The sequence below is a fragment of the Hydra vulgaris genome, chromosome 13, assembly GCF_038396675.1.
Source record: "Hydra vulgaris chromosome 13, alternate assembly HydraT2T_AEP".
NCBI lineage: Eukaryota > Metazoa > Cnidaria > Hydrozoa > Anthoathecata > Hydridae > Hydra > Hydra vulgaris.
The window spans coordinates 39,602,772-39,615,000 of NC_088932.1; the positions used below are offsets into that span (position 1 = coordinate 39,602,772).

Below are 12,229 nucleotides of genomic sequence, written 5' to 3' on the forward strand. Positions count from 1 at the left end.
ATAATATTAAATGGAAACCAACCCATATTAATATACATAATTAATATTATTATAAATACAATCCATACTAATATACATATTAACATACATAAAGGTACGAGTCTCAGTAAACAAATATATAATAAACGTTAATATAATTGATTCCACTAGGCGCGTTGTTAATATAAAAGTTGTTTGAACGCTCTTAATGCTTATAGAAAAATATCATAAACATATAACAATTCTCAGAAAATCCCGCATATAAACGTATAACACAATTTGCAAAAAAATTCCGCTTGTCATATTAATACGTAATTTAACTAACATAACTGTAAAACATAACGCCTTTTATAGACAAACGAATATGAAAATAATTTTGGGGAACATAACGCTCGAGACATTTTTTACTAACAATAAACATAACGCTTATAACCGTTATGTAAACGTTATATTTTTTACTGTGAAGTATGAAAACGCATTAAAACGTTTTTAAGACGTCTAAAACGCGCTGTGTTCCTACTGGATATGAAATTACTAAAATGAATTGATAATGTCTATGTATACAACTATTGTATAATTCAATTTTTTATTTCGTTAAAACTATCTACAGCTTTCGAGTGACTTCTTTCACAATACTTTTAGATTTTAAGTGTGCCCAAGCGTTGTTGACATCGCATGAAACGATAAAACTTAATTTGATTGACTAAAGATATGGATACCAGCCATCCGTCATCATACAGTATCCATTGTAAATCCTCATCAAAGTTTAATATTTACATTTAATATGTATTAGAAAAAAAATCATAGTACCACCAGGTGCTTCTGGTGGTAAGATTCATGGAAGACAACTAATTGCAAAGTGTTAAATCGCAGCTATTTGAGAAACTTTGTGATCGCATAATTACGGACGAAGAATGATTGATTTAAAAACCATACTTTGACTGCGTATCGCGCCGAGTAGCTTTGCTGATTGACCATGCTTGGCGAAGCTCGTGTTCTCTTTCTTTTGCCTAATACAAATATCTCATTAAAAGTTATTCAATATTAAATCCTAAACACATACCAAAACAGATTTATCATTAATAACTGAATAATAATAATAATAATAACCTTTTCATTTTAATTTTCCAAAACCAAGCGATTTCTGAGTTATGACAATATTAAGCTTAATCTAAAACCTGCCGTTTTGAGCTACGTATTTTGCAAAATCGAACAACAAATTATATAATTTTATGAATCAAAACCTACCTTGTACCTAGGTATTTTCTAAAGTAAATGTTAAATCTTTCTACATCTGGTAATAAACCTTACTATAACTTTTCCGAAAATTCCCAAAAAAAGCCATGATTGAAAATAAAATGGCATTAAAGTAACATTCCCAAAACACGCCATGGTGTGAGACCAAATCACACCATGGTGTGGAACCAAACAACACCATAATGTGGAACCAAACCAACCCTTACGGAAATATTCCGTGGAATTCCATGAGTATTCCATGGAAAACCCATGGAATTCTATGAAGTAAACCATGGTTTTCCCATGGAAAACGGAAATTTCATGGAATTTCTATGGGTCAATTTTCATTAAAATTGAAATCCCATGGAACTTCTATGGGTGAACTATGGTTTGTTTTTCATAGCTCACGTTTCACCATGGGTTTTACGAATGCGCTTTTAAAGATGCCTTCAAAACTCGTAGAGTTACAACCATTTCTAACTTGAGTAAACAAAATTTTCTGCATTCTCCTATTTTTCTGTATTTAATAAGACTATAAATTATGTTTTTTATAATGCACCACATTTAATATGATTCAAACTAAACATACAGACATAAACAACTAGACATTTGCAATAGTTAGAATATGATAAATGTATGCATTTTATAATGTATTATTATATGATATTATTAGAGATGTTGGTTTCGAGACTTGGGTCTTGGTCCCGAGATGTCTTGAGACTCATTCAACTGTCTTGTTCTTAGTCTTGGTATTGAATCAAAATGTCTTGGTCTTAGTCTTGGCCTTTACTGCCTTTACGTCTTTGCATATTATCCTATTATGATGCATTATAAAATGCATATATTTATTTATTATTTATATACTTAATTATATATTATTTATGCATAAACTTATTCTAGCTATTGCCAATAACTTTGTTTACTTTGCATAACTTGCGTGAGTATAGTAAGTATCTCAAGTGAATCAATTTGATTTTGAATGTTAATTTGGTTTACTACAAATGTTTTAGTTTTAACGTACATTAGATAACTAGTGTATTGATACATTAGTTATCTAATGTACATTAATTAACTAATATAATTATTATTATAAAACTTATCTAATATGTTAGATAAGCTTAGATAAGCAGTGTATTGGATAAGATTAGATAATTAATGTACGAAAGATAACTAGTACTATCTTTTTTAATTTATTTTTAATGGCCTTTGCATAAAAATGTTTGAAGTTAAAACACTTTGTTGTATGGTAAATGTTTATCAAGTATTAAAAAACTTTATTTTATGATAAATGTTTTATTCAATTTTAGTTCTGTTAATTTATTTTTGTCTATTTGTTGACGCAAACATTCAAGTAGGCATTTAGTTAGCGACTAGATCTAGTAAGGGATATTTATTATGTTTTTTTCTTTACAATTAAATAGCAGAATTATTAGAATATGTAAATAATGAAATATTTTGTGTATAAATCCTTTTATTTTTACTTTATTATTTTATTTAAATTACTTCATTATAATCCGACAGGTTTGATTGGCAAAATAAATAATGTTGTTTATCATTTATATCATTTATAACATTGTCAGTTTTTATATGCATCTAATATTTTTAAAAATGGTTCAAAAGCTGTCTAAATAAAATGGCGAATTGAGTTTGAATTAACAAGAAAAGCGCAATCTTTGGGATTCAACTTGTAAGGATGTTCAAAGAACAACTTAGTTGGAGAGGGAAAACTATGGTAATGTTTTAAAAATATCAGAAAAGGAATTTAATTAATGCACAAGATTTTACTTCACAGTTAATTATAAGCATATAAAAGCAATGTTTATAATTTATTGTAAATAATAAAATCATTTTTATTTGTTTATATTTAACTAATGTGAAGTGCTCGTTTTAAGTAAAAATAAATTAATTTATGCACACATTTTTTATGCACACATTTAATTTATGCACACACTTATTTATTATGTTTTTACATTACTATACTTAATAAATTACATATTTATTATAGTTGTTATGTTTCAAATAGTAAAAAAGTAAAAATATAATAAACTTTTGAATTTAATAGTGTGTGCATAAGTCCTTTTGTTTTAACTTTATCATTATATTTAAATTACTGCATTATAAGCAGGTAAGCTTGACTGGCGATAGAAATAATGCTTTACATCTTTCAGATAGATTAGACAAAGAAAGCTTTTTCCAAATTACGATTTATTAGTAATAATATATTTGTTGCTGCCTTGTTCTATATAAATGTTACTAACATACAGGTACTATTTATATATGTGCATAAATCTTTTTTTTAAACTTTATTATTTTATTTAAATTACTACATTATCACAAGGCAGTTTAGACTGGCAATATAAATAATCTTGTACATCATGCAGATAGCTCAGATGTAGAAGGAAGTTTTTTTTTAAACTACAATTTATAAGTAATACTATATTTGTTGCTGCCTTGTTCTATATAAAGGTTACTAACGTGCAGGTAACATTTATATGTGTGCATAAATCTTTTCATTTTAACTATATCATTTTATATAAATTACTACATTATCAGCAGGCAGGTTTGACTGGCACTATAAATTTTTAATTCATTTATTTAGCCGTACATTTACAAGTTTGTGTTTTATAATATATACAAAGATGGCAAGGATATGAAGAAAACAGGTTTGTAAATTATGTTGCACATCATGCAAATAGCTCAAATGTAGAAGGAAGTTTTTTTTTAAATTACAATTTATAAGTATTATAATATTTATTGCTGCCTTGTTCTATATAAAGGTTACTGACGTGCAGGTGACATTTATATATGTGCATAAATCTTTTCATTTTAACTTTATCATTTTATATAAATTACTATATTATCAGCAGGCAGGTTTGACTGGAAATGTAAACGATGTTGTACATCATGCAGATAGTTAGGGCAAAAAAGAAGTAATAATCTTATAATTATTATTTATAAATAATGATATATTCATTGCTACTTTTTTCTATAAAAATGTTACCCAACATTTGGCAACATTTATAAATGCGTATAATGGGTAATTATAAAGTAAGTTATAATAGATAATAATTATAAGTATAATGAATTAGTAAATAAAGAAAATTAGTATGTATATATTAATTGTATGATGTATTGTTTAGATTTGTGAAATGGACAATTTTGGATTAAATATGCTTTATTGATGATTCTTTTTAATTTGCTGAAACTTGAAGTTATTAATTATCTAATTTATATATACTATTTTTATCAAATAGTTAATATAAAATAATAAACATGTAAATTGTTATCTTTTCTGTAAAAATTATTTTCTTAATCTATTTCAATTGTTTATCACTATGTATATCACTGATAGTATGATATTACTTGTAATTTTTTGTTTTATTTATTTTCAGTGTGCGTTAAATATTGTGGTGAAGTCAATTTTTAATATTTTAGGTGCATTATAGCTTTTAATTTTCAAAGATTTGTAGGATTTAACAAGATTTAAATTTTGTTATGTTTATTGATTTTATTCAGCGAAAGCAATCCCATAGATTAAAAGAACTAAATAATATTAGCGACTTGCGTGATAAAATTTGCTTTTTACGGTTTAATATGACAATTCATATAACATTAGATCAAAGAAACTTGAAAATAAAACATGCTATTTGAACATGGAAAATCCATGAGTCTTTGGAAAGGTGTTCCAAATACCCATGAAAAACTCATGAGTTTTCCATAGATAACTCATAGGTTTTGCATGGGAAACTCATGGGTTTTGCATAGGAAACTCATGGGTTTGGCATGGGAAACTCACGGGTTTGGCATGGGAAACTCACGGGTTTTGCATGGGAAACTCACGGGTTTTGCATGGGAAACTCACGGGTTTTGCATGGGAAACTCACGGGTTTTGCATGGGAAACTCATGGGTTTTGCATGGGAAACTCATGGGTTTTGCATGGGAAACTCATGGGTTTTGCATGGGAAACTCATGGGTTTTGCATGGGAAACTCATGGGTTTTGCATGGGAAACTCATGGATTTTCCATGAGAAACTCATGGGTTTTCCATGGGAAACTCATGGGTTTTGCATGGGAAACTCATGGGTTTTCCATAAAAACATGTTCCAAATACCCATGGTTTTTCCATGGGTTTTTTTCATAGATTTTCCGTGGAAATTTTCCATTAGGGACATCATGGTGAGGAACCATGGGTAATAAACTTTTGAAAAAGTTAGGGTTTTAACCAAATCATTAACTTTTTAATCAAAACCTAAATACTTTTAATTGTAAAAAACCTCACAAATAAATACTTTAAATTGTAAAAAACTCAATTTAAAATAAAAAGAAATAACAACAACAAAAAAAAGTAATAACTCAGAAACCACTTTGGATTGAAACGTTAAGGATGATTTTATATTTTTAAATGTAAGAATAAGCTGAACTCATGAAAGTTTTTCTTTTGCTTTTTTTGTATTGTTTTTCTGTTGCTCTCTTTTTTTTAAAGCATTTATGTGTTCTGGCCTGGTAATACTAGTAACTAAGCATGATATGATTAATGATATAAGTATCAAACTATGATGTAAGTATCAAACTGTGATGTAAGTATCAAACTATGATATAAGTATCACTAGCATCTGATTATTTAGCATAGTGATGATTTAGCATACTGATGATTTCTGAAGGTCATTTTAGAAATAAAAAGTGAACGACTTATCAAAAACAAAGTCTATGAATTGATAATTTTGTAAAATCAGCATTCAATAAAGTATTTTATATTCCTATCAAGTTAAAAAAAAAAAAAAAAATCAAGCAATGTTTAAACAAAACAAAAGAGTATACAAAAAAGTAATTTCTAACTTATCTCTACAATGTACCTGATAGGCCAGATATGTAATTTGATGCTTTCTTTTCTCTAATTTACGAGGTTCATCTTTTTTAGACTAAAATGAATAATAATAAAAAAATTATAAGCAAAATATAATTTATTTAAGCATTTTTCAAAAATACATCACTGATGCTAAAAAGATGTATAACTTACAACTTTAGGTCTATAACCAGAATCTTGGGTAAGATTCTTTAGGTATTCTCCCTTTGAAAGCTGTAAATCTTCTCCTTTCACATCAATAATATTAATATCCTCTTTTCTGAATTTCCTTTTTCCTCCAACAAGAGCTTTTATCTTTAAAAATAAATAAAAAAATAACAATTGTAAACAAAATAAAAAAAAGTAAGTTAAAATAAATAAAAAAAACAACAACAATAAAATGTTAATTAAATCAATCACATAATAAAAAAAAACATACAGCATCATTATCTAATTGTGCGTCAACATTTGATTGGTGGTAGACATCAACAGGGTCAACAGTCTAGAAATATATTTTACAAAACAATATAAAATATGATAGAAATATTACATAAATAAATTAAAAACTAGTACTTAGCTGTATTTTATGTTTTATAAACAAAACAAACTATCAAGTACTACAAGAAATGTCATTGAAACGATTGTACAAAACAAAACTAAATTAATTTAATCAATTCCTATCTCACTAAAAAGAAAAAAAAGTTTTCATTAAGAGTATGTTTAGAATTTAAAAAATATTTTATTTAGATTTAGAACACAGAAACAAAAGCTACTTGCTTTTAGTAGTTTCTTTGACTTAAGATTTATTCTAAATATAGAATTTAAAGAAATAAGGATCATTATTTTAAAAACTTAAGAATTTGCTTATTTGGCAAAAGAGTGCACAATTGATTGAAAGATACGATCAACCAGAATATTTTTTAAAAATTATTTTCAATTCTAAAGTTACTCAAAGAAGACTTACTAGACAAATATATATTATATATATATATATATATATATATATATATATATATATATATATATATATATATATATATATATATATATATATATATGATTTGAGTGTAGACATCGTGTGTAAGAGTGTATGTTATATTAATAAGAAAACATCAAACAATACGATTTTTCTTAATACAAATAATAGTTTATTTTGAGAAATTTTCACTGGGTTATGGACACCAGCATCATCAGCTTGAAAATATTACAAAATTTTTTGAACGTTGAAAAAACAGTTTAATAAATTTTTTAACTGGGGTTAGCAGTTGAATGGCTTCTTTTTTCTTTACGTAAGAAAAGAAAAACGGAGTCCAAAATTTAGTTTTGACAAATTGCCCATTATCAAGATTTATTCCGCCATTCGATGGGAAACATTGGTGCCTCTGTATTTTGAGTGCTTCACATACTTTACGGTCAAATTTTTTTATTTCTACTTTAAGAGTTTTATTTTTCTCCCAATTTATTTTTTCAGAGCAAAACTTACTATGTGTGGCAATTGCTTATTGATAATGTTTGCTATCGTTTAAACTTTTTTGGTGTTAAAAAATTTATTAAACTGTTTTTTTAACGTTTTCTTGGCTTGGTCATTCAGCAAATTAGCTGTATTTGTTCCTTAATATTCCTTAATGAATCCTCACACATTGACAAAACTCTGAACCATCTTTATGTTATCCTTACTCATAAAATCTACAGCTTTTTAAGTCTTCAGTTAGCTGTATCCTTGCTCTTTAACCCATTCTTTGTTTTCTAGTAACTCATAACTTAACAATGGTTGCTGACAAACAGTTTTTACTGCTGCAGAGAAAAGATACATTGAGACAAGAAGATGCAACACTGTCAGCTGCTGCTGCAACACAACGAATAGTCAAAGAAGACTTGAGAAAGGCGGAATCAAAAAATTTGGCTACAAAACTTTTTAGAGTGACAGTGACAGAAATAATACTGATGAAAGTGATCACTGTTCTAATGATTAACCAACCACACCAAAAATGCAAAAAGTATCTGCAGATGAGGCTTATTGTTTTACTGCTTCTTAATTCATACTTACTATTGTTTAGCTACTACTACAATGCATTTGACTCAAAATACTAAACAGAACTGGATAAATGATATTCTCAAATATTGCACACAGCTTAGATCCAACTTTAGAACAGTGCACTGTATCAGCAGAATCACTATGCCAAGCAAGAATTGCAAAATGTCAACAGTTAGTAATTGATTCAAAAGTTTTATTCCTAACTGAAATTAAAAATATGCTATTACATTAACCCTACATTGGGATGGCAAGTTATTGACTGATTTGATAGGCAGAGGTGAAGTTAATTAACTTTAAATCTTGCTATCAGGTCTTGGAACTAAAAAACTGTTGGCTGCACCAAGGTTCCCAGCAGGTTCTGGGCAGCAAATGTGTGACACTACAATGCAAGCGCTGCATGATTGGAATATTCCACTTAATTGAGTTGTGTTTCTGTTTTTTTATACAATATCCAGCAACACTGTTTAGATACATCCAGGAATACATAAAAAGGGCTTGCACCCTACTTGAACAACAGATTGAGCTTTTTTGGCAGCATGCCAGAGAAAGAGACTGCTTATTGTGCATCTGGTATACTCCGTCATGTATACTGAATATGAAAATATATTTCATCACAAGTTCCATATTACTTATTGTGAACTGAGAAACATTTGTTGTTTTACCAAATTTAACATCAGCTCCTCATTATGACTTAATCCTCATAAAGAAACTTTGATTATTGAATATTGAGAATCAGACAATGAGGTATCGAAGTGTGCCGAAAAGGCAACAGCATGATATCTATGGAATCTAAGTAAACACTTTCACAGATTAGCTGTTTTAGACTAGATGGCAAAAGCATTTGGTAACCTTATTTATGTTGTTACTCAGGCTTCTAAAATGTTCTGCTAGATAATATTCCTCATACAACATACACCAGTAAAATAGGATGCAGAATATAGTACAGCTCGTGCAACAGTTGCTACACAGAAAGTTATCAAGTGGGGCAGAGAAAGGTGCAAAATTAGTTTCAGACAAAGTTGTTTACAAGGAATAAAAGTTTGCAGTAGTTTCTTTACAAGGAATACCAGTTGCATTACTTGCTGCAAATGGTAAAAAGCCATCACCTCAAATTTCCATATATGCATAAAACTACTGTACATGAAGAACTGAAATCTGATTCATGATACAATTATTATTTGACAAGCATTTTATGCAGTGTATAGTGTGTAGTGTTTTTTCTTGATTGTAGTGACAGTGACATATTTTTTATGCTATATCTAACATAAAAATAGACATAGTCATAATGCTCATGAATATAATTTCTATATACCATCTGATTTCTATAATGATTCTGGATCTGAAACCTATCATGATTGTCACACAATTAATCATCATAGGATTCCACGTAACCATTAATCAATTAAAAAATTGTTTATAAAGTTTTTAATGCACTTTAAAAAAAAATCGGGCATGCTTTACTAAAAAAACAAACCCCTTTTTATTTGGATAATCTTGACTCATACTTTACTACTTTTTTCACTACTTTTTTTGACTATTGCCAGAGAAAAAAAAAAGTAATGAATGAAAATACTGATTTCTCCTGATTTTCTCTCCACACTGCAGGCCTTGTATGCAAAAGCTCAAAATAATATGATAACATGCAGACAAAATGAAAACAAAATCTTATTAAATCTAATTAATAAACTTTAGCAGATGCCAGTTTGGGAATAACAAAAATACCTAAGCAAATTTTGAACCCATTTATATATTTTGAATTAATAACAGCAACATATTCTATAGGGATACAATTCTGTTTTTAATTAAGTAATATAGAGTTAGATTTCTTGTGAACTAATTTGACACTTTTCAGGGACAAACCCAGACTTGTTTTAGTGGTTTAGACAGTTTTTAGTGCTGGAGTGGTATGGGCGCCCAAAAAAAAGCCCCCAAAAATTATTTTTCTTTTGATTTGTTATTTAAATTAAAACAAAAATTTTAGTTTTAAATACAGTAGTATATAAATAATTTTCAGTTTATTTTAGCTACCTAATATTTCTTCAGAACATTAAAATAAATTTAAAAAAAATTGCTTTTTTTTATTTCATGTAATTACATTACTTACAATAATTACATGACATAACTTTCCTTAGGTTACTAACTGAACATTAGTTTAAAAAAAATGAATGTCGCTACGAAACTTAACTTGAAAAACGTGTTGCAAAATTTTATAACAATGGAAATGTATAAAAATTTGCTTTTTCGAAAGATAGAACGATTTAAAAAAACCCATTTAAAGTAAAGTTAGCTTTTGTTTTTTGGCAATTAAGAGCTAACTGCTTTTGATAATAAATGAACAAAAGTAAAAAATTTGACTCTTAATAACTATTGTGCATATTTAAATTTTGAATGAATGATCTTTTGACATGGCGATACTTACTACAGGCCTTCCCGTCGCAGATCCATATTTTTGACTGGGGGCAGAAAATCTTACGGAAACATATATTTTAGTTTTTTAAAAGCTCGATTTGTGAGTAGTAGATTGTTACAATAAATGGTTAAAAAGTGCTGTGTTCCTAGAGGAAACTATGACACTAAAAATAAAGTACAAATTTTTAAGCTTCCCCCAATGAAGAAGAAAGAAATCGTTGGATAAATTCAATTTCAAGTAGTAATTTTCCAAATAAACTAGATGCTGTTGTCTGTAAAAGACATTTTCCAGAAAATTTTTTAAAAATTATTGTCAATGGGAAAGTTAGACCAGTTGAACCTCCTTCAATTTTTCCAAACATTTCACTTAATGTGGTACCAACTCAACCTTTAAAACCTATGTCCACTACTAAAGTGTTGTCTTCTATCAGAACTGAAAAGCATGACAAGTTGTCGCAATATACTTATGTAAGCTGTTCATATCTCAAGCAATTTTAAATTTGAAGGTTTTCATGCTGGTGTTTGTTGTTTTATTTGTTCACGATCAAAAAATCATATTACATATCTTGATCGCTGGTTAAGAGTTGAAGTAACAATTTGCTTCCTGAACAACATTAAAATTGATCATCAAAAGTTGGTATTACAAGATCTTATTACATCTATGAATGCATCAAAAGTATGTAAAAAAATTTATAATGTAGAAACTATAATCAGATCGCATTGTTAAACACTGCCAAGTGTATATATATTAACAAAAATTACATCAATGACAAAGAAAGTTTGAGAAATTGACTTTATTAGTACAATTTTTCAAATTTAGAGGAAAATCATAGAAATTGTATACTTTTGATGGATGAAGTTTATGTAAAGTCTCTTATTCTTTATCATGGTGGTTACCTTTTTGGAAAAGCGGAAAATAATCTAAAGTTGTTAGCAAATAGTGTTTTGGGTATTATGGTTAAATGTTTAAAAGGTGGACCATCTTTTTTATGCAAAATAATACCTGTCTGTCATTTAGATGCTTCTTTTTTGTTTGAGAAAGTATGCTATGTCACTAATTTGATTAAGTCTAGCAATGGAAAAGTAATTTCAGTTATTTGTGATGGCAATCAAACAGATCAAGCTTTTTAAAAATTATTTGAGAGAGCTGAAGGAAAAGCGTGGTCAACAAAATATGGAATTTTTTTCCTTTTTGATTATGTTAATCTACTAAAAAATATTAGGAATAACTGGATTACGGAAAAAATGCAGGAATTACAATTTGAAAAAGACCAAAATTTGACTGCCAAGTGGAGTGACCTTTATGTATCTTTGATTTTGAGAAAGATCAAGAATAATTTTTGTATCCAAAACCCATTGAAAGACAAAAAGTCACATTGTTTAAGAGTATTTTGCGATTAAACTATAGCTGCTCTATAAACTTATTTAAAAGTTATCCACCCTTGCAATATGAATGAAATCATTTGTTTTTTTAGAAAGAGTTACTAAATTTTGGAAAATTGCAAGTGTAAAAGAAATTTATGGTAATATGTGATTTTTAGATTCTCATAAGAGAGTTATTTCTGAAGAATTAGACATAAATTTGCAGTACTTACTTGATTTTGGAGATATGGCATTAAAAAAGAGTGGTGAACAAGGTCATAGAATGAAATCTTTAACTAAAGATACAGGTACTTCAATTTGGCATACATGTTATAGAATTATGGAGATATGTAAATATTTACTA

At 28.0% G+C, this 12,229-nt stretch overlaps 1 protein-coding gene across 1 annotated transcript in view; it reads right to left on the reverse strand.

Moving 5' to 3' along the window:
• Positions 1-552: 552 nt before the first annotated feature.
• The window catches only part of LOC100205322 (uncharacterized), a 21,467-nt gene continuing 9,790 nt past the window's right edge, over positions 553-12,229 (reverse strand). The window contains exons 4-7 of the mRNA XM_065816831.1: positions 6,499-6,561; positions 6,234-6,374; positions 6,070-6,135; positions 553-989 (exon numbers count right to left, since the gene is read on the reverse strand). Of these exons, the coding sequence (XP_065672903.1) occupies positions 903-989; positions 6,070-6,135; positions 6,234-6,374; positions 6,499-6,561 (357 nt within the window). The 3' untranslated portion in view covers positions 553-902. The remainder of the gene's footprint in view (positions 990-6,069; positions 6,136-6,233; positions 6,375-6,498; positions 6,562-12,229) is intronic.